At 41.4% G+C, this 22,249-nt stretch overlaps 1 protein-coding gene across 10 annotated transcripts in view; it reads left to right on the forward strand.

Moving 5' to 3' along the window:
* Positions 1–2,315: 2,315 nt before the first annotated feature.
* The window catches only part of NBN (nibrin), a 53,750-nt gene continuing 33,816 nt past the window's right edge, over positions 2,316–22,249 (forward strand). For 3 of the 10 annotated variants that reach the window (XR_012491794.2, XR_012491795.2, XM_074318978.2), the window contains exons 1-11: positions 2,784–3,090; positions 3,975–4,105; positions 4,834–4,982; positions 5,408–5,567; positions 8,536–8,639; positions 9,937–10,054; positions 10,630–10,823; positions 13,528–13,625; positions 18,436–18,565; positions 19,041–19,334; positions 21,081–21,528. Coding sequence is in view for 8 of the 10 variants with exons in the window: in XM_074318978.2 (XP_074175079.1) it covers positions 3,042–3,090; positions 3,975–4,105; positions 4,834–4,982; positions 5,408–5,567; positions 8,536–8,639; positions 9,937–10,054; positions 10,630–10,823; positions 13,528–13,625; positions 18,436–18,565; positions 19,041–19,334; positions 21,081–21,528 (1,875 nt within the window). In the remaining 2 variants the exon portion in view is untranslated. Of the gene's footprint in view, positions 2,460–2,672; positions 3,091–3,974; positions 4,106–4,833; positions 4,983–5,407; positions 5,568–8,535; positions 8,640–9,936; positions 10,055–10,629; positions 10,824–13,527; positions 13,626–18,435; positions 18,566–19,040; positions 19,335–21,080; positions 21,529–22,249 lie in introns of those variants that run through there. The other 7 variants (XM_074318979.2, XM_019726244.3, XM_074318980.2 and 4 more) reach the window with 7 other exon arrangements.

The raw sequence follows: 22,249 nt of genomic DNA on the forward strand, positions 1-22,249 counted from the left end.
ATTAATTCCCACTCAAGAAATCTGAGACATTGTTGAAATTGCATTGAATCCATAGATAACTTTGGGAGAAATGACATCTTGATAATCCATAAATGTGGTATGTTATTCCTGTATTTATTTAGGACTTAATTTCTGTCAATGTTTTACAGTTAATGTTTTGTATCACATCTTTTGAAATTTACTAGTAAATATTTGATGACTTGGTGTTGTATAATTATCTATTTTACATCATTTTCTGTTTTCTGGAATAGAGGTATACAATTAAATTTTGTGTATAGACTTTGTATCGTGACCTTATTAAATTCACTTATTCAGTTTGCCAATACATTTAGATTTTCTCCCCTTTTTCTGCCCCCCCCCCACTCCAGTTAAAGCCATTGTTTTTGTCAGTCTAGTTGTGTGGGACACAGCCCTGTGACCATGCTGGTATCATAAGCCTTGCGCTCCCTGTGGGCTGCTCACAGCAGCTCAGGCTAGCCCATGGCGGAACACTCTGACCTCCCGCTGCACAAGGCAGCCCACCTCCAGGGAGAGCCGTTGTTTGCAATCTTAGCTGTAGAGGGTGCAGCTCACTGGCCCATGTGGGAATCGAACCGGTGACCAGCACTCCAACCGCCGGAGCCACCAGGCAGGCCCTTAGCTTTTCAATGTACACAATCATGTCATTCGTGAGTGTGATTCGTTTTTAATCTGTATGCATTGGTTACAGCATCCAATACCATGTTGAAAATAAGTGGCAAAAGCAAATATGTCCTTGTTTCATTCCTAATGTCAGGTTCAATAATTCACCTTAAGTATAATGTAAGCTGCAGTTTTTTCAGATATCCTTTATCAGATCAAAAATGTTCCTTCTATTATTACTTTGGTGAGAGTTTTTAATCATGAATGGATGTTGACTTTTATCAAATACTTTTTCTGCAACTACCAATATAATCATATGATTTCCCCCCCACCCCTTATTTTGTTATTCCCGTGAATTACACCGATATGTTTTTTTCCCAGTTAACACCCACCTTTCCATTTCTGGAATAAACTGCACTTAGTCATTATTATATTTTTTTATATACCACCTGATTCAATTTGCTAATCTTTTGTTTAGGAATTCTGCATCTCTGTTCGTAACAGAGACTGGTAAACCAGCCTTTTAAAATGACATTTTTCTTCTCATTACAGAATGCTTTTGACAACCAGAACTTATATGATCAGAAGTGTGCTCTAGGGTGTTCACTTTCTGGTGTGCAGGATGAATAATGGATCATTGAAAGAGATGAGTGGTGAAGGATTAGGGGCTATCTGGAGTAGTAGGAGAGTCTGCGCCCAGTGGAAGCAGAAAGGATTTAGCTCCTGATTAGATGAAAGTGTAAAATTGTGAAACAGATAAGTTAGAAGTGGATTTGAGCTTAGAGAAGAGTAAAAATAATGAGTTGACTTGGGGTGAAATCCTTGTCTTCACCATAATCATCACCAACATTAAGATCCATATAAACGAATGAAGACAATTTAAAAAACTGAAAACACACGAAATTCCATAAGTGGTTAGTGTGCAAATGTATTTAAGTATGAAGCTCCCTTAAGTTGCTCTGGAGCTAATGTTTAAGGCTATTTCCATTCATAATCACAAAACAAGTATGACGGTGACCCTCTATTTTCTATGTTTGAAATTTAAACCTCTGATGCAATTCGATTTGACAGTGGTTTGGCTTGGGATTTTTTGAAAGTTTTTTTCTTTCTTTGCTTTCCTCTCCTCCCCCCAAACATTGATGACTGTCGGTTTACTGTGCATTTACTACGCACACCAGTTCCAATGGCTCTGTTTACTTCAGACCTGGCCCAGTAACTTTGGGAGCCGTTTTTTGTATCTGTATAGGGTTCACTCTTGACCCTGGGGCCCAATAGCCTGTAGGAAGCGCCTTTCCCTGAAGTTGCCTCGCCAACTCCTCCTTCTTTTGTTTTGCCCCTCCTGGCCAGTCTATAAAACTTTTGGCGGTGTTAAGAGCCGCAAGGCAGTCTGACAGGGAGTCCACTATCTTCCCTTAATGCTGGCATTTTGGAATAAAATCTACTCTTCTTTCCACCAACCTCGCCCCCCGAATTTTGGCTTTCGTGGGGCGAGCAGCCGGACCTTTTGCACTGTGCAAATAATCTGACATTCGCTAGCACCCATAAAATGGAGTGGGTACTTTCCAGCCCTTTAACACGGTTCACTTCCATACACATTGCTCTATTCCCGTCCTAGCCACCGGGTGGCGACAAGGCGCCACGGTGCCACGGTGCCCTCCGTCTTATCTCTGTTTTCTACGCAGGCGCGCTCCCGGGAGCGCGCACGTCACGGAGCCCACTGGATCACAGTCGCTGCAGCCGCTCACGTCTGTCAGCTGCGGTTGCGCAGCTGCACGTCGCCCTCACACTGAGGAACAGACCCATGTGGAAGCTGCTCCCGACTGCGGGCCCGGCCCGAGGTGAGACGGAAAGGGAGATGCCTGAGAACCGATTTCCCAGGGACAGATGCCACGGGCGGAAAGTCAGGAGCGCTGCTTTCGGCTTGGCCTCGCCCCTTTTCCCGCCTTCCGGCGCCGCTTCCATACCCTTCCGCCCGGCTGCTGCGGGGGTCGGTGCGTCGTGCGCGGTGGCGTGGCGTCGTACGCGGGGGCACTGCGTTGTGCGCGAGGGCAGTGCGTCTTGCGCGGGCGCTGCGCTGTACGCGGGCGGAGAGTTGGCCTGGGCGGGCGGTCCGTCGAGCGCGGGGGTGTGGCCCGTCGGGTGTGAGGGGCGGGGCATCGGGAGCGGGGGGCGGGGCATCGGGCCCGTGGGGTCCGCTGGCTCCCGAAAGGCGGCCGGGCTCCTCGGGTGACAGCGGCCCCTGCGTGGCGGCAGCCCCCCGAGGGACGGCCGGCGTCGGCTGTGGCGCGTAGCGTGTCCACCTTTGAGGAGACATAGTACGTTACGGCGGTGACACCAGGGGTTCGCTCTGTGGAGAAGCTGGGGTGCCTCCGGTGACCGGCACTCCGGCGAGCGTCGTGTCAGCGCGTTTCTGAGCCAGAATGACTGGGGAAGTGGGTGTTTTCTTTGCGCAGTCCCGGCGGGGGGACGGTGAGCGGCGGGCGCGGGCAGGTAGCCCGGCGGGGCCCTCGCGCGGTGACGGCCGGTTCGCTGGCTGAAGGCGGGCGGAGGAAGACCCTGTCACCCGCCGCACGCAGTCCTGCCGGCACGCGGGCCCTCTCGGTCCAGCAGGCCTCGCGCTGCCCGCTGTCCGTCGGGCCCGGCGCGCCTCCGGTGCCGTCCCGAGACGGCTCCCCTCCCATCGCCGGCAGCGCTGCCGTTAACACCCAGCCGCAGCGCGCCGCACCCGTGCGCGTGCGCCGATCTGCGCTCGCTTCTGTTCCTGACCGTGTTTTTCTCGCTGTGGCTTTAGGGCATATTTTGTGGGACCACCGGCGAGGGCAGGTTCCCGTAATACTCATGCTGTTCTTGGCAGTTTTTTGCTTTATATTTGCCCGGTGGACTTTTGAATTCGTTTGTTAAGTTCCACACAGTATAGGTGACCCTTGAACAACGCAGGGGTTAGGGGCGACGACCCCCAAACCCGCGCGCGGGTGACTTAAGTCGCCCTGTCTTAACGCGGATTCCCACCGCGCAGTGCAAAACCCCTTTGTTCAAGGGTCCACGGTATTCTGATTTTTTTTGGTACCGCATTAAATTTATCAGTTAATTTGGTCGAACATTCACACTTTTCAGTATTGTTTTTTCCTTATAAAAATGGTAGACTTTTCCATCTAATGTTTTGCGTCCTTCAGTGAGGCTTTAGGAGAAAAACACGAGTTTGATTTATAGAGTTGACTATTAACATTTAAATAGCAAAATAAAAATATTTTACTTTAATATTTGCCATACCTGTTTTACATATGCACTCATATATGTGTCGGCATATATATATGTAGGCGTTTATCAATTTATTTTTTTTTAAATTCTCTTAGAACCATACAGACTTCTGACTGGTGTTGAGTACGTTGTCGGAAGGAAAAACTGTGGCATTCTAATTGAAAAGGATCAGTCAATCAGTCGGAATCATGCTGTGTTAACTGCTAACTTCTCTGTAACCAACCTGGTATGTTACTAATTGTATTCCACTAGCTCAAGCAAGCGGTTGAAATCACAAAACATCACCTTGGTCCATATATAAGAGAGTTTGTGGCATTTTTCATAAAGCTGTTAGATTTTTTTTATGTTAAAAAAATTAAATACTTAAAACAGATTGGCAGTGGTATCAGTGGTGTTTGTTTATTTTTATATTTGAAGTTTCTGCTCCAGTATTTTACTGTTTTAATTTAGAAACTCAGAGGAAGTAGGGCATATTTATATTTATCTACTTAAACATTTATTGAGTGCTTACTGTGTGTCAGTCTCTGCCAGGCCTAGGAATAGAGCAGTGAACAGATTGTCCTGTCTCCTGATTTAGAGTATGTTTAGCCCTGTGAACACAGGGCTTTCCTGAATAAGGTAGGTTTTCACTGTGGGAATTGATTTGTTTTATTATGGAAAACAGCTGTTGCTTATGCCCCATAGCTCTTTTGAATGGCTTTGAGTTTGTGTTAGTTGCTTGTTTTTGTTGCAACCTTAGACAATAAAGGTAATACAAATATATACAAAGAGCTGTGCTCATCATATGTTGGTGGTAATAAGAAAGAAAAAATGTTTTTAGCAAACACTGCATATCAGCAAATGCTGGATCTCTTCAGTGATCTTTAGGTTTTGTGTCTCTGTTCTTAATAGGTTTAGAAAAACTTGAATATTTAGAGTGGCAAACACTTAGTTATTTATTGATATGTTTTTCAGAGTCAAACAGATGAAATCCCTATATTGACAATAAAAGATAATTCTAAGTATGGCACCTTTGTTAATGAGGAAAAAATGCAGACTGGCCTTACCCGAACTTTGAATACAGGAGATAGAGTTACTTTTGGAGTGTTTGAAAGTAAATTCAGGTAAGAAGGTTTTTTAATTAACATTAAAAATGGACAGCTTTATTTTGCACTAATCAAAATCCAAAGGACACCTAATTGAGTTCCTACTTAGCACAGTGGTGAACTTTGTAGTACATGTGGTCCGTGCCTCTTGTCAGTCACAGGTAGGGCGTGACCAAGGTAAGAGATTGACTGGGCTGTGGGAATCTTGAACTACCTTCCTTTGATGCCACATAGGTGAAGGTATAAGGTTAACTTTAATTGTTAGTTTTTTCTTAATTGCAACTCCAGATTTAGGAAGTGATGATTTCATTAGTTAGAAAGTTTAAGAATACATAAAAATTAAAATAACAGCATGTGACGTGAGCTTCAAGTTTAAACTTCTGTAAGTTGTCATCTCTGTAACTGTGATACCACAACTTTGTGTAACTCGTTTTCATTTACAGAGTAGAGTATGAGCCTTTGGTTGCATGCTCTTCTTGCTTAGAAGTCTCTGGGAAAACCGCTTTAAATCAAGCAATATTGCAACTTGGAGGACTTACTGTAAACAATTGGACGGAAGGATGCACTCACCTCGTCATGGTATCAGTTAAAGTTACCATTAAAGTATGTTGAATATCTTGTTATTATATTAAAATAAGTTCTGTGAATTTAAGCTTACTCTCTCACTATACAGTCATTTTTAAAGTCATTTACTTTAAATCAACCATAACGAGTTGTAAATTTCTATATGCCAACCCCATGCCTTTGTGTACTATTGAGGCTAGAATGGCTTATTGATGCTGTATTTATTATGTGAGTCATGCAGAAGCACATAAAATTGTTTTTCAGATTTTTGGTTAAGCATTTTGAAAAATGACTTATGCTATCTCTTCACCAAGAAGTTTATACAGTGCATAGTTTGTGTTTTCAGTCTAAGAGCAAAGCAACCAGAGATCGACTACCAGTTTTCAAAGTTAGCATCGCACGTCTCCTCTGTCAGGCTGTCTTTCTCCAGTCTCTGCCATCTCATCTCAGGCTCTTCCGTTTAGTATTTTTTGGTTTAAAGGCCTAATCACAAATACTTTTTAAGGTCTTGTAGTTTAATATTACCGTAATGTATCTTTGCCTTCTGGAGATTTGTAGATTATATACTTTCAGAAGATGCTGACTCTTCATTAAAACAGTGATACACTTTGGTGTGTTTTCAGATTTTGCATCTTCGTCAGATTTGGTTATACCCAAAGCTAACTGAAGAGAGACACTGGGAGGTGTTGGTCTCCTTTTAACCAGGTTGATCGTGGATATGTAGGATTGTTTTGGGTTAATATCTACAGTGAAAAACAACAAATATTTAGATGCCTTTATTAGGTGATAGGAAAATCCTTTAATATTTAGTATAATTAATTAAATCAGAATGTGTGGATTATAGTGACAGGTATTGTAGAGAGGGGCTTGCTCTCAGATGGAACCTCAAGTCACACTTGGATCTTAGTGGTGTTATGTCTGACCAAGAATCTTTTCATCTGTGCGAGTTAATTAAATTGACTTATAAATTTAGCAGAGTACTCATTTGTGCTAGTGCACCCACAGATAATAGATTCATAAATCAAAATGTCCACTTAGTTTACAGTACGGTTGCTCCCTTCCAGTGATCAGAATACTTATGTGTGGATTCTAAGATATGGAGGTGCCTGAGAAATGGAAGAGGTAATCATGCCCTTGCTTGGTGGGTGTGAAACAGGAGCCAAGGCAGTGAGACGTCCCTGAGGGATGTTTTGCTGAGTCCCGGGCAGACCTGAAAGCTGGCACCCATGACCAGCACACACACCAGTCCAGTGACTAGGAATTGCTGGCCGCCATCTGGCTCTCTCCATCAGAGGACTGGAGACACACCAACAAAGGCTTGCAGAGCCATCCTCCTTTTCAATATTTCTGATCAACCATGTGCCAAAAAAGAGAACCTTGTCATTTTTTTGGTAAATTCTCCAGAAGTGCAGGTTAGCTTATGTTTTTAAAATCATTGAATGTCAGAGCCAAAAGGGAACCTGAACAGCATTTAGGTCAGTTTTTATTTTCTGATGAGAAAACTGACGCATGGGACTGAAATCCTTGGCCCAGGATTCCGTGTGTTGGAGCCCCCCAGTCCACTGTTGAACTGCACACTCCTGCTTCGTGCAAGAAGTCAGTTAGGTCATTCACATTGGAGGTTGGTGTCTTTCAGATTCTGTTCTTGAGAGACACCCCAGGTTGCTTGTTCATATTTAGGACAGACCCCATGTGATTAGAAGCATACTTAAATTCTTTAGCTGGATTATTTCTAGAATGAGGCTGAATCTTCCTTTTCATTTTCATTGCCAATGGTGGTATTTTCTAATCTTCGTCAGATTATTTGAATATGTATTATTTGAGGCTTATAGCTTAATTCACTTGCTACTTGAAGCCCACCCCCAATCTGTACATATTTATTTTGAACTTTTGCCAAACCCCAAACGGTTATTCTTTTACTTTCTTGAAAAGACTATTCTATAGTTACAAACTGTTGGAGAGACAGTTGAAAAGGTCTTCTCTCTCATGATACTGTTTTCTCTAGGGCAGATGTTACATTGCTTCAATCCTAAGATATACTTTTTAACATTTCAATGTTTCTTTTTAATGGAATACATTTTAAAATTGACTTATATTTTGTTATATTGCTCCAACCCCCCCCCCCCGCGGCCCCCCAAGCAGTTTTTAAATTACCATATTTTGCCATGTATAATACGCACCCACCTTTTTGGCCCAGACTTCCAGGGAAGAAATCTTTTGTTTTAACTTTTTAATTCAAATTTTTATTTGTTTTCATTTAGATATTTGTTTTTTGTATTATAAAAGAATTTTAGCTTTATTTATTTATTTATTTATTAAAGAGGGCACAGTTTCAAAGTGGCCCATGCGGGGATTGAACCCATCGAACTGGCAACCTTGGTGTTAGTAGCAACGTGCTCTAACCAACTGAGCTAACCAGCCAGCCAGCATTTATTTTTTAACATATTATGGCACAAGAAATTTTATGTAACAAATAATTACAAAACACAAGAACAGATACAAGGTACAAGAAATTTTATGTACAGGTAGCAAATTTTACGATATTTACAGGCATCATAGAAGTCCAAGAACTCTTAGTCATTATTCCAGGGTATTATTTTGCATACAGATATCAGTGATTTCTAGAGTTGCATTTTTAACTCATAAGCATAAATAAAAGAATTAAAAACATTTATATAGATACGAAATTAGTGCTACCCATGTATAATGTGCATCCTTACTTTTCCCTCACAAATTTGGGCAAAAAAGTGTGCATTATACACAGCAAAATATGGTACTATTGTAGTTGGTGGGTTCTTAAATCAAGTGATTATGTAGGGATTTGTATACTAAACTAAGCAGTGACTGAATACTGACTTCTATGTTGTAGATTGTGGCTTCTTTATAAATTTAGACATTAGAGAAAAAAGGAATAGAACAGCTCCTTTGTAATTTATAACTTAAAGTTTTTCTTTAAAATAGGTAGCATGAGTGAATACATGGACTCACATGTGTTTTTTCTTTTTAGACAATATGTGCACTCATTTGTGGACGTCCGATTGTAAAGCCGGAATATTTTACTGAATTTCTTAAAGCAGTTCAGTCCAAGAGACCGCTTCCACAACTTGAAAGGTATATTGTGTGTTTTGCATAAAACATGACAAAGTACGATGCACTGGTTTTATTTAGGTTAAGTCCCCCATTAATGACTTGTTTCAGGATGTAATGCTATAGTTCAGTTTTATTAGGAAGGTTTTTTGCATGTAAAGAAAGGATAGGGAAATGCTCAGTTGATTGTTTCTGATCTCGGTGAAACAATGCTTCATGTGTGCAGGTATTTAAAGAGCACACAAAGGTGCAGGCATATAGAGTTTGTGGGTGGGGACCCCTGCTCCCCCCCACCTCCCCCCCTCTCACCTCCCCTCCCCAGCAGGAACAGCTCCGTGGCTCGGAGTGGAGCTCGTTTCTTCTGAGAGTCAGTTGCAAAATAGCTTGCTGGTAGTTTTATAGGAATTGCATTGAATTTATAGATCAAGGTGGGAGGAAATGACAGCTTGACAATATTGAGTCTTCCACTATCCCTGAGGTGAGAGGCTGGTCACTTATGAATAGCTGTTGCAAAAGATCTGATTATGTAGACAGTTGAAACTATGGGTTGAGAAGAAGCTTAAGAATTAATCTAATTTTACCTTTATTTTCTTCTTTTCCCTCATTTCCATGGACGATTAGGATAGTTTTATAGCATCCTTTAAAGAGCTAAAATACTATATTTTTAAATCTCACTTTGGAAATTTTATTTAAACTGACAGAATAATGTAAGTTTTAATTTCCTGAGCTTCTCCAAAGAGATTTATATTAAAACACTTAGAGTAGTAGTCCACAGAATTGGAAAAAGACCATTATTAATACATAATAGAATTTGATCTTTATGATTAATGTCTCTTTCAACATTTTTGTAATTCATATAACTTGTTTGAGTTATATACAGTGCCAAAACAATATACATTTTAAGATGTATACAGTGTATATGTGTATATAGTGTATACATAATGTATACACTGTATTAAAATTGTAATACTCAACATGTACGAATAACAAAAGATGAATACAAGTCAATGTGTATGCATTGTTTTGGCACCCCCCAGTGTATTTAATTGGATCTTGTTATTATCTACCCTTGGATTATATATTTTCAGGAAATAATGAGCAGTGCTTTTATTCTATGTGGCACCTGTCCATATTTTTAGAAAAGCATTTAGATACTTTTTTGTTATTTTTGTCCCAGATAAAAACTTACTTTTTAAAAATCATTTAATGATATTATGGAAATTAAGTCCTTTAGTATCTAGATAGCCACTTCATTTACAAATTTAATGTCATACATACAAGTAGCATAGGATTGGAATATACTCTAATTTTGTTTCTACAGTTTTTACCCACCTATTAATGAACCAGCTATTGGAAGTGAAAACATTGACCTGTCAGGACGACAGGAAAGAAAACAGATCTTCAAAGGGAAAACATTTGTATTTCTGAATGCCAAGCAGGTACGGTTGGTTATAAGCTAAATTTTCCAAAGGAAAACATGCATTATAAACTAGGACAAATTATTAGTATTATCAATGGTTTTTAATGCTTTTTCTTCTGAGATTTTGTGTAGAAGTGTGAAATGGAATGAAAATTGCCCAGGCACCAGAACCTGCCCATTGTTCATGTACATGATTATCATATCTGTTAATTGGCCAATTAATTAAGTTTATATAAATAATGTAAGCTGAGGGGAACATAAAACTTTGGCTTAAGTTCTAACTTGTTTAATTGGTAAACAGCTGTCGAATGTCTTCTGTGCTGAGATGGGGGATTTGGGTTGTAGATGGGAAGGGATCCAGGTCCCCACAACGGATGTGCATGTAGGGAGCCCTGGACACTGCCAATGTGCCCGGCTGCAGGGCTTCCTGTGATCCCGGCATCTTCTCGGAGTGGAACAATTTCTCCCAAGAAGCACAGCCATTTCTACTTCAGTTCTGCTTTTATTTTACTTCCAAATCAAATTCTTAACACTTTTATAAAGAAATTGATTGTGGCTATTTTATTACTTTTTTCTTTTTCTTTTCATTTATAGCATAAAAAATTGAGTTCAGCAGTTGTTTTTGGAGGAGGAAACACTAGGTTGATAACAGAAGAAAATGAAGAAGAAAATCATTTCTTTTCAGCTCCTGGAACTTGTGTTGTTGATGTAGGAATAACAAATTCACAGACCTTCATTTCTGACTCGCAGAAAAAATGGATTCAGTCAATTATGGATATGCTCCAAAGGTACAGACTTACTCTATATTAGTAAAAAAAAATGCGCAAGTAGGCTGTTTTATATATAATTTTTGTTGCATTCCACATAACAATGAAAAGTATTACAATAATTACAAAGATGTGTATGGTATCTGAAAATTTATTGTGACTTAGTATGCTGGCAGTAGAATATCTTTATTCATAATTTAATCTCAGTATTTATTTTCTGCCTCTTAATTTTAATAGCATTTGTAGAATTTACCTTTCTAAATTAATGAAGTAATATTTAAGTTTTTCTGTAGAATGTGTAGCAGTTGAGAAAGTTACAACTCAAATGTAAGTTTTTTTCTGAAATTGCCTTAATCTGAAATGTATTTGTCACTTGATGATTATTACCATTAAAAATGCATATAAAAATTTTTATCCGTCTTATATAAGCTACTATGGGAAAGTAGGAAAAAAATGTCAGATATCTTAGAATAATGTTTGTAGTGGGGAGGGAGAGTGTGATCGAGCTAAATTGAGGCTTTTTGTTTCCCAGACACTTTATTAGGGTTAATAATCTTAGCACTATTGAAGCCAAAAAATCCTGTGAAAATGTCAGACTTGGCAGTATGGTGACTACAGTTCTAGTCACCCAGCAGAATGCAGTTAGGGCTTCGTGTACTCAGATGCCTAAAAAGCCCATAGCTACCTCCCTGTGTTATTCTTTTTTCCTGTCCCAGGAGTCCTTCTGAGGTGGAGATCAGTTTTTTTTTCTTTTATGGGTTTGCTGAAGGAAGGAGTAAAATTTCCGTTATCTGCATCAAAATATTTTACTTAATGGAGAGGTACGCATATTTCCTGCTGTGAAAAAGAAAAGACCTGCATAACAAAGATGCCATCTTACTGCTACAATCAGAATTGCTGTGGTTCTGTTATGTGTTAGGCTAGGAATACAGTGGTAAACAAGGTAGCCATTGGAGCTTGCTGTCTATAGGGAAAGGGAGATGAGTAAATGGATAATTACAAATGTGTGTAAAGGAAGCGGGGGACAGGGTGAAGGGGAGACATTTATTCTGGAGAAGGCCTCTACAGGCAGCATCTTAGCTCCCAGCGGTCTCAGAGCCTGCAGAGCGGCAGCAGGAACAACTGCACTTACAGGCCACTGTGTAGCGGGCCCTGTCCTAGGAGCTTTGTGTGCATAAACACACGGACCTGTGTGTCATTGACTGTCACGTCCCCACGTGCACAGGGCCAAGGGGGCTTGAGGAGAAGTCAGGGATGTGACCAGGCAGTCTGGTTCCCAAGCTCATGCCCATCGCCATTGCGTCTCACTGCCTGTCCTGTGCAGAGATCGAGGGGTGCAGGGCTGCTCAGAGGTCACGTGCACGAGGTGACACTGGGTACTCTAGTCTTTAGCCCTTGGGTTTGAAAGGAGGACAATTTTAAAGTTTGAGGAAGACGTCACTTAAAATAACCATCAACTTAGTCCAAGCTGTTGGAGGAGCAGTTACGGCTAGGAAGTGGCCCGTGAAGCCGACTGTTGGCGGAAATCAGACAACAGGGCGACCTTGGGGCCACGTAGTGGCTTGCTGTCTTGATGACCTGTCCGAATGAGTGTGGCATGCCTGGGTTAAAACTCCATACATCTAGGGGGACAGGACAACCCTGGGTTTTGTCCTTGCTGAGATGTGTTCCCAGAATCCTAGCTCACATTCAGAGCTCTTCCTGTCAGCACTATAATTATTTCTCCTTATCCTCTCCTCACCCATTTCGCAGCTTTGCACAAATCGGATGAGTCATAATCCTTGGTTCATGAGACGCTATCATCACTGAACCACCAGTAATGCACATGCATTTTGTTCACTGATTGTTTGGTAGTTATTTAAAACTAGGTAACGTGTGTGAGAATCTGCTCCCTCCCCCAACGTACAAGCTAGATCCTTGACCATAAGTATGGCTGTCTATGTGGTACCCCTTGACCAGCTTCCCCTGCGTGGGAACCTGTACGTGATTGTTCATAGCAGATTTACTTGTCACAAAAACTGGAAAAGAAAGAAGCTGTCCTTTAGCAGGTGAAAGACTGGACAAACTAGTGCAGCCGTGCCGTGGGGCGCAGCTCCCCAACAGAGAGGACTGTGATAGACGCCGCTTAGTGAGCCTCCAAGGAGTTATGCTGAGGATGGCTCTGTGTTGCATTACCTTTGTTCTATAAAACGGTTGTTCTTCATGTTATAGACTGACGAAAGGTAGGTTCACAATAAGATTCCTTAACACACGTAAATTGGTAAAATGATTTATTAAACTTAGAATCATGACATGTATGTGTACAGCTTACATATATGTAATTGTTCTTTGTACTTTCTCCCTCCTTCCCCACTCCTTGCTTCCTTCTTTTATGTTTTATCTCAGGATTTTAATAAAACATAGATTTGCTTATAAAAATCTATTGCTTCATATGGGTATTACTGTTTCCTCTTTATTCTGAAAATTACAGAATTTTAGACCTGGAAGGATCTGTAGCCTTTCCTTGTTAGTCACTGCAGGTGACATAACTGAATTAGTAAAACACGGTGGACTTGCTCGTGTGACGTTGCTCGGGGGAGCAAGCCAGCACTCTGTGTATTTGAAATTCTCTCCATAGCATAAAACTGCTGTTCCTCTTTGAGGGGAAAAAAGATTCAGCTTGACATCATCTCAGTAAATTTGTTACTTGGAAGATATTATACTCATACTATTTTATTCTTAATAGGCAGGGTCTTAGACCTATTCCTGAAGCAGAAATTGGATTGGCAGTTATTTTCATGACTACAGAGAAGTACTGTGATCCTCAGGCCCAGCCCAGTCCAGGTAATTAAAGTGTTATTTTATCGATTCTTCAGCAACCTTATTTATTATGTAAATTGATGATAGGCTCTCTGCACATCACTGTATACTTACCAGGGCTGACCATCTTCACTGTCTTTTAAAACTCACCTTTTCCATCCCATCATTTATTCATTCGATAAAGATTTGTGGCTGCTGCATCCCGGGTACTGTCCTAGGTGCCGAAGACACAGTGGTGAATCAGGTAAACAAGTTGCCTGTCACTGTGAATGGTATACTGTAAAGGTTGGACGCAGACAGTTAGCAGGCATGCAGACAGACTCTTCTGGTATGTTCTGTTCTGGCCAGGCGCCAAGACAAAGCTGCAGTGAGGTGATGGAGCAGTGGGGAGTGGGCTCCCATGGTTGGGCGGTCGGGGTGGGGCTCCCTAGGGTGTAACAGCAGAGCCTCCTGCGTCCTCCATGAGGAGAAAGGTGGCATGGCAGGATCTGGGGGCAGAGTGCCAGTGAGGAGGAGCAGGTTATAGCGGCGTCTGTGGAGAATGGGTTCCCCGGGGCAAGGACAGAAGTAGGGACATGAGTAGAAAGCGCTCGTGGCGGTCCAGGTGGCGAAGCCTGGTGGCAGTAGTGGAGAAGCAGGGGGAACAGGGTCAGGATGTATTTGGGGTCTCGGCCCAGCAGAGCTTGCCTGTGGCGGAGTCAGAAACAACTGGTAGGTGTGGGCACGAGTGACAGGCTGGACGGCGGTGCCATGTAGTGGGATGAAGAGTACGTGCTGCCGTCATCCAGTGTTGGTGTCGCCAAGCCGGGGTACTCAGGCAGCAGCCCTTACCCTTCGTTCCTTAAGTCGCGTCCCCCACTTTTCTTGAAAATAAGCTGATGTTGCTGTCATGCTGATTCACTTTTTCTTTTCTTCTTGCTTTTTTACCTTAGTTGTACGGTTCTTCTCCCTAGGAACTCTTGTCTTGTTTGCCTAGCTATCAGAGCACCCACTCTGGGTCCTGTGTGCATTTACTTGCTTCCTGCTTCTCAGCAGTTGTTGGACTTGGGCCACGAGACACGTTAGGACAGCACAGCCTCGCCGTCCTCTCCAGGGGTGTCGTTCACAGTGTGGCCCACTGAATGGCCACCATGGAGTTGGACAGTGTCCCAGCTGAGGGTCTGTACTCTTCATCCTGGTTTAGACATGTTAGAAACGTGCTGAGCCATTAGAGCCTAATCACCAGGAATTGATGAGGTGTGTAGGGCATTACTAGTAATGATTAGTAATAATAGCAACTGTCTTTTGAGTTTGCAGACAGAAGTAAGCGATTTTTATATGTCATCAAAATTTAATCTGCAAAAACAATCTTTTTAAGATAGATGAGATCATCTGCACTTGATAAATGAGGGAACTGATGTACAGGGAGGTAAGAAATTAGCCAAAGGTCATGTAGCAAGTCATTTCATTCAAACTGACTCTTCAGGGGAAGCTAGTAAGATGTTATACTGTGGTGCAGATGGCATGTGTTTCAGTGTGTAAAGTTTTGAGAAATGATGGTGTGGGCTTGACGGGAAGCAGAGTCAAAAGGATAAATATCTGATAAAAAAGTTGACCAGCTAGTATTTTACTATTTGGATAAGAACGCTTATTCATCTGCTGTCTCATATACCCAGGAAGTATACTAGGTATGTTTCTGTCTGTATGTAGCTAACCTTCAACTATAAAGTTATAAGTGCTTGTGAAGTTTTCAGTATTTCCACATAACTTATTTTGCTGGAATTGTGACATGATGAACATTCCCAGAATTCATCCTTAGAAGGCGGAAGTGAAAGACCAACTCTTCAGCCTCTCTCAGTGACAGAACTCCTTCTGTGTGGATACCAAAGAGAGCCATGTGTTTGGAGAAGCTGCACAACCTTTAGAAATAGCATTGGGTAGATAGGATTTTGTCACAGTGGATTTCTGTTCTGTTACAGAAAAAAACAAAACAAAGAAAAACCTGTCAGTAATTTCAGGCTGTAACAACATAACAGAAATGTACAAAACAGCATCGTCTGTCTGAGTGAGGAGCTGCCCTTGTCCCAGCCCCTGTTTGGGACAACTGTCCTTTGTTTCTCTTTTAGCAAACTAGTTCTCAGAAACTTTTTTCCTGCTTCAGAAACTTTTTTCAGTGGAAATTTATTCTCTGTAATTCAGAATATTCTGGAGTGCGGCCAAGGCATCTGGGTTTTTTGTTTGTTTTGATTGATTTTAAGCTTGTGTTTCTCATACAAGTGCCAGAACCACCGGGTCAGAATAGGGAAGGACTAAACTAGAGAGGCGCTTTCTTTTATGTAACTGAGGAGACCTCTGACTACAAAGGTCAGTCATTTCTTGTTTTTACAAGACCTGAAATCCTCCCTCTGCAGCTTCTGCTCAAGAGGTCCGCTGCCTTGAGAAGCTCCCTTCTCAGAGCCGCTGCCCTGTATGAACCTCCATGTCTGCCTCTCTGGAAGGCAGCAGAGGTCCTGCCTCTTTGTTCATCTCTACAGTTAGTGTTTCACTGTGCCACTAGAATCATCCTCCCTTTCAAACTTTGCTCGCTCTCATTATCAGCAGAGTGGATCCCTCAGCCCTTTTCTGGACTTCTGTCTCCTCCCATCCTCGTCTTGTAAAAATACACCTCCCTACACACTCCATGTGCTGCATTATGTGCAGTTCCCACACTCCTTGACCTTGCTCGGCCTGGTTCCTGTTCCTAGGACACCAACTCTGCGGTTCCACATCCAACTCGTCCGACAGACGCTCGTGTCCTTTGTGAAGTTTTCTAGGTTTTCTCTCCTGTGACTCACCTCCAAGTCACATGAATTACTCTGTTTTCTGTACACCAGTAACTTTTTTGTCCATTCCAGTTAGAGTTTCTTCCTACTTTGAAATGTAGCCCGTTTCCATGCCCCTTGCAGCCACTAAATTGATTGTAAGCTCTTACTAATGTTGGAATCCCTGATAGCACCAAGCATAGGACTTGTTTGTAGTCGGTATGAATATTTGCTTAGTTGAAATAATTCTGGCATACAAGATTATCTTTGCCAGTGTGGAGCAACAAGATTTGATCATCTACTGTTGGAAATGTATTTATGGCTGAAAGGTCCTTAGAGATCATCTAATCTGTCTTCTTATTAAAAGGTAAGAGATCTCAAGGCTGACAAAAGTTAACGTCTCATAGATATTTCTTGGCCAAGCCATTCCTAAAATTTGGGTTTTCTGACTACCTGGCCAGTACCTTTTCTATTATATCATTTCACACAGAAACAGATCTTAAGGTGTTGGTAAAAATCTACCTTAAAATTAAAAGTGTGACTTGTTGCAAATATTCACAGGTGGGTCTGTGTAGGTTCTAAGTCATAGACTTCTGACTTACAATTTCAGAACACAGCCAGTTTTGATGGAACAGAGAAGGCATGTTGCCTTGCCTCCCCTGTCCCTTCTCTTCTCCTTTCCTTCCACGTTCATTCATTTACTTATTCAAAGAGTATGTATTGTAATTATTCTAAGCACTGGAATAAAGAGGTGAGCAGTTCAGAGCAGATCCCTGCCCTCATGGAGAACATTGGAAACAATCTTACTGTTGACAAACATTACTTATTCTTGGTTGTTGGGTTCCATTCATAAATGTTTCTTTTAGTGATTATATAAGCATCCATAATTATTATTTTGGGCAAAATTCTATGCAAGTTAAAATGAATTTTAGGGGTATGTCTGTTTAAGGAAATGCCAGTGAGCTCCTAAGGTGGTCACATAAGGGAGTGGCGGAAGTCGTTTAAATACCTGAATTTGGAATCGGTAGTAAACGTGTATTGAACACGTCCCACACCATGAGGACCTAACAGTGATAATTTAGCTTAGATGCTTGTAAATGTCAACTTTTAAAATTTTCAGTTGACAGTTTGATTCCATTCACTGACTTATATCCACTACACAGCAGACCTTGCTCAGGGACTGGGGGGAGAGAGTGCAGCCGCTGCTCCAGGCCCAGCAAGGTAGGGACGTGACAGGTAAGCAAGGTGGTGTAGAGTGAGGCAGCGATGACCGCTCCCTGGCACCTCGTCCACGATGGGCCACGACTTTTTCTGGGTGCTGTCCATGTATCAGTTCATTCTGCCCTCAGAGCAACTTGTGAGGAAAGTGTTATAATTACCCCATTTTGTAGATGAGGAAAGTAAGGCACAGAAGTTAAATAATGCCTGTCGTACAGCTAGTGATGACTGTGTTAAAAGTGAATAGAGTGGTGTGAAGGCCGTTACAGGAGCCAGGACGAGCAGCAGCCACTTCAATGCGGGAGGGTTGAGACGCATGTGCCCGAAGACTGGCACTCGAATTTACGAGTGGCTATTCTAGTAAATAAAAGCATGAAGTAATTATGGTTTTCTGTGGGAGCCAAAATTAATATCTAAAACTGTTTATGTATTTTTTTCAAATAGTGTATTGCTCCTAAAAATTAAAAACATGTTGATTTTGATTTGTGTAGGTGGCAGGGCAGGTATACTTCCTGTGGGAACGAAATGCAATGTTTTGTTCTACTGACTTAAAGCATAGTTTGATTTGGAATGTAAGTTGATTATTTTTATTTAAGTCAATAATACTTCACCACAAAATATTTGATGTAGCTATAAAATGATTTGGTTTCAATAAGCTCATCACAGATGCCAACAGGCTGCTAACAGGCCTTTTCGTTAAGTATTTGTTGGCGCCACTGGCTGAGACGACCGTGGGCTGTCTTCCCATAGCATGCCACAGGCTAGCAGTGGTAAGTGACCAGAGGTCCATTTGTGTTCAGCGGTTGTGTTCTTTCTTTCCCTTCTGTGATGTACAGGATTCAACGCGAAGACTCCGGGGCTGAGCCTTTCCCCGTGCCTGTCTGTCCAAGAACAGCCACTGCCAAGCACCCCAGTGAACACCCCGCCAGGGGAAGCTGACACAGAGTCAGAGCAAGCAAATACCCGGTAAAGCTTCCCTGCTAACAACTGGATGAGTAATTGAGTCAGAGCCTTTATCAGGTCATTTCGTGGAAGATGAAGCCTGGGAGAGAGGGATGCCAGGAATGTATATTTTAGGTCAGGGATCAGCAAGCTGATCGTCTCATTTTCCATTTTTTATTATTTTTTTACATGGAAATAATTTTAAAATCTTAAAAAAGCAAAAATTACCTAGCATTATCGCCTCATTTAACGTGTAAGAGGCTCCTAGGTTGATATTCTGTATGGGGGAGGAGGGTAGTTTTTCATGGAAGAGCCTGCCTGACTGTATGTGCTGAGGGGATGAAGAAGAGAGGGGGTGTTGGTGACACAGGGGGCTACTTCTGGGGAATTCGCTGAATAATTGTGTAAGGATATTATGTGCTAAAGCTATAGTACATCGTACTACTTAAAAGACTTTGTTTCTAGATAAAAAGTGCTCTAAACCCGAATTACTGTGCAGTCTTTTCTTTTGCTACAGTATGGATTTGAGTGAAAGGCCAAAAGAAATCAAAATCTCCAGAATGGAGCAAAATTTCAGGATGTCTTCACAAGACACATTCACTGTGAAGGAACCCCCCAAAATAGGCTCCAATAATAATACCGTGGTATCAAACGCTCTGGTTAGGGTGAAAAGCGCACACTGTCAGCTCTCACCAACTAAGAGCCCAGGTGTAAACAGAGGTAGAGATCAGTGTTCCCAGCAGCCGCAGACCAACTCCATCAGAAACTACTTTCTCCCGTGCTCCAAAAAAAGGTACGTTTTTAACACCACTTCTCTGTGTCTCTGAAAATCTCTAGTACTTATTACTTGATGGCAGAATGGTGTTTTTAGTCTGTGAAAAGTAGTGGCCCGTTGACTTTATTTCCTCTCAGAAATGTTGGAATCTGCTCCCCCACTAAGGCTTAGACGGAATCTCCGTCCCCTTGTTTCTTGTGCACCTTAGCGCACCAGTTGTCTGATTTGCATCATGAAGAAGCCCTGCCCCACACCCGAGTTTTCACCTGCCTGTTTCCCTGCTGACCCCTGGCACTTCCAGGAGGCATGCTATGCTTTATCAGTGACTCCAGTTTCTAGCACTTTTTATGTCTTCTTATGGGTTCTCTTCTGTATTCAGGAGCTCTGTCTCCCTTTCAGAACCTCCCTTGACTTGGTTTCTTCCTCTAGCTACTGTCTTTTGTCTTTTATAATCACTATTAAATGTCTCGGAAAAGGAGGTGGTTGTGATTGCTCCCATTTCTATCGGAGATGTTTCTAAACCACCAGCATTTCGTCTTCTCTTGACATCCTTGGAAGTCAACTCTGACACCTTACCTACTCGAGTGACCTTTCTCCTCCTCGCGTCTCTTGCTTGTTGTGGCAGTGGTCTGTCCTGGCTCTTTCCCTCTCTGAAGTGCCCTTTGCCCTTTTTCTTAACTGTTTTCCTCCTGCTGCTGGTTTTTATACTCTGTATACTCTACCTTCATGGTTTCATGATATTATTATAAAGTGACTGACACATTTGGCCCTAACTTACTCTTTAGGCTTTACTTTTCCACAGGAATTTCCTGCTGTTTCCCCAAATAATAGTCCTAAAACCTTTTCTCCCCTGTGACTGAGTGTGTATTCTTTTGTTAGTAGTTCACTTTGTCAAAATCTTTGACTCTTCCTTCAAACCAGTAGTGTTGCTTCTTATTTTCAGTGTCTTATAAATTCCTCCCTTTCCATCTGTGTTGCCAGCTCTCTGGATCACACTCTGACCACCTAAATTATTACAAAAAGCTCTTGATCAGTCTGTCCAGTGCCCTGACATTAGATTAGGATTACTAAACTGTCACGTTGAGTGTTACTGTTGAACTCGAATCCAGCAAACTCCTGGGGAGTGGAGACCTGAGTACAGTGTTCAGTAGTTACGGAACGAATGGTACTGTGTTGTGTAGAAAACTCTTAGTCACGTAGCCACACATCACTGGCAGGGTGTAGTCTGTGCTGTAGTCTGGATATAGCCTCTTTGACTTACCTTGAATCCAGCTCTCATTAACACATCGAGTTTTATTCCCAGCATGCTTTTTCCCTGCCCTAAAGTGCCCTAAATCATGAAATAAGCTGCTGTTCCCTGGCAGCAAATCCTTTGTATTTTCATATTTTTCTCCCTTTTTCTCCACATTGATTTACTTGAGCAGAGAAGACAGACATCTCCATATTGTTTTAGCCGTAGGGTTGATCAGTTCTCTTAAAACAGAGTGTATGTGAATTATGCACTATTTTTACATGTCTGTTTTATTAATTTTTATTAAATTTATTGGGGTGACATTGGTTAGTAAAATCATTTAAGTTTCAAATGCACATTTCTATAATACATCATCTATATATTGTGTTTCTTTTCCAGTGATATTGTTAATGAATACAGACATGAATATTGTGAATTAAATGGGGAAGGTGGTGAATATTGCCAAACTACTAAATTATTTAGCTGTGTTCATTGTTTGTTTTGTTTTTTTCTCTCTTTTTTTAAAATCGAAGGGAAAGGGATGAAGAAAATCAAGAAATTTCTTCATCTAAATCAGCAAGAACAAAAATGGAACTCTCTAGTTCTCTTTTAGAACAAACACAGCCTACTGCACCGTCAATATGGAAAACGAAGGAGCAGCACCTATCTCAGGACGAGCCTGTGGGGGGAGACCCAGATAACTTACTTACAGACGGAGACTTAAAATCCACTGTGAACAGCTCTGCCAGTAAATCTCATTCTACAGAAAAAGTAAGATCAGAGAAAAGGAAACCTGATGATGAAGCCATAGAAAATGAAGTATTGGAACAATTATTCAAGAACATAAAACCAGAGTTAGAAATTGAAGGAAAAGTTCAAAAACAAGGGGAAGATGCCAGTATCAGAAAAAGGCCAAGATTGGATAGAGAAACAAATGGCTCCTTTAATGATGAGAGAGTACCAGAAAGTAGCAAAATAACTGTAAGTAACATTTTGTTTTAAATGAACAGTATTGCAGATAGAAACTTCGAATGTTAAAAAGTGTTTTAGGTATTTGTATTGACAGTATGAGCATCCATTGTGTTTTCTTGAAGAAAAATTAATAGCTTCAAAACTCAGTATTAAGTATACAAATTTGTTGGTTGATAAGGTAAAAGTTAAAAGTACAGTAATTCTTTGACAATAAAACTCTTATTCATGATTGCTTTAATAGACTTCTAGCTGTGTTACATAAGATATTTGGCCATGAATGTAAGTACAGGACATGCCTTAATAGAGTAAACAGGCACAGAAAGATGAAAAAAGTTAGTGAAACAAAGTATCTAGTAAATAAGTTTTTAGGGTAAGGCATGTATAACCTCACTAGGAATATTTTTTTTTCCGTTTTGATCTTTAATGTCTTATCCTGTTTTCATGAATGTTGATAATTTGTCTTGCCCACTTTGGTCTAAGAAAACTATTGGGATTTCTTCCTATTTTATGCATCAGTAAGTTGCCTACTATCTATAGAGCAGTTAGCTCATGAGGTGAGAGCACAGACCTCATGAAATCAAACTTGGATATTCTGATCTCCACATAGATCTGTTACTCTGCTCTCATTTATGGCCATGCATGGTCACCCCCTTAGAAACGGCTACTGCGTAAAGACAGGACTTAGTAAAGGATAAGGGTTAAGCGATTGGGAGGATAAGCGTTTGCTGAG

Source organism: Rhinolophus sinicus, chromosome 7 (assembly GCF_057876585.1).
Source record: "Rhinolophus sinicus isolate RSI-liver-muscle chromosome 7, RSI-T2T, whole genome shotgun sequence".
NCBI lineage: Eukaryota > Metazoa > Chordata > Mammalia > Chiroptera > Rhinolophidae > Rhinolophus > Rhinolophus sinicus.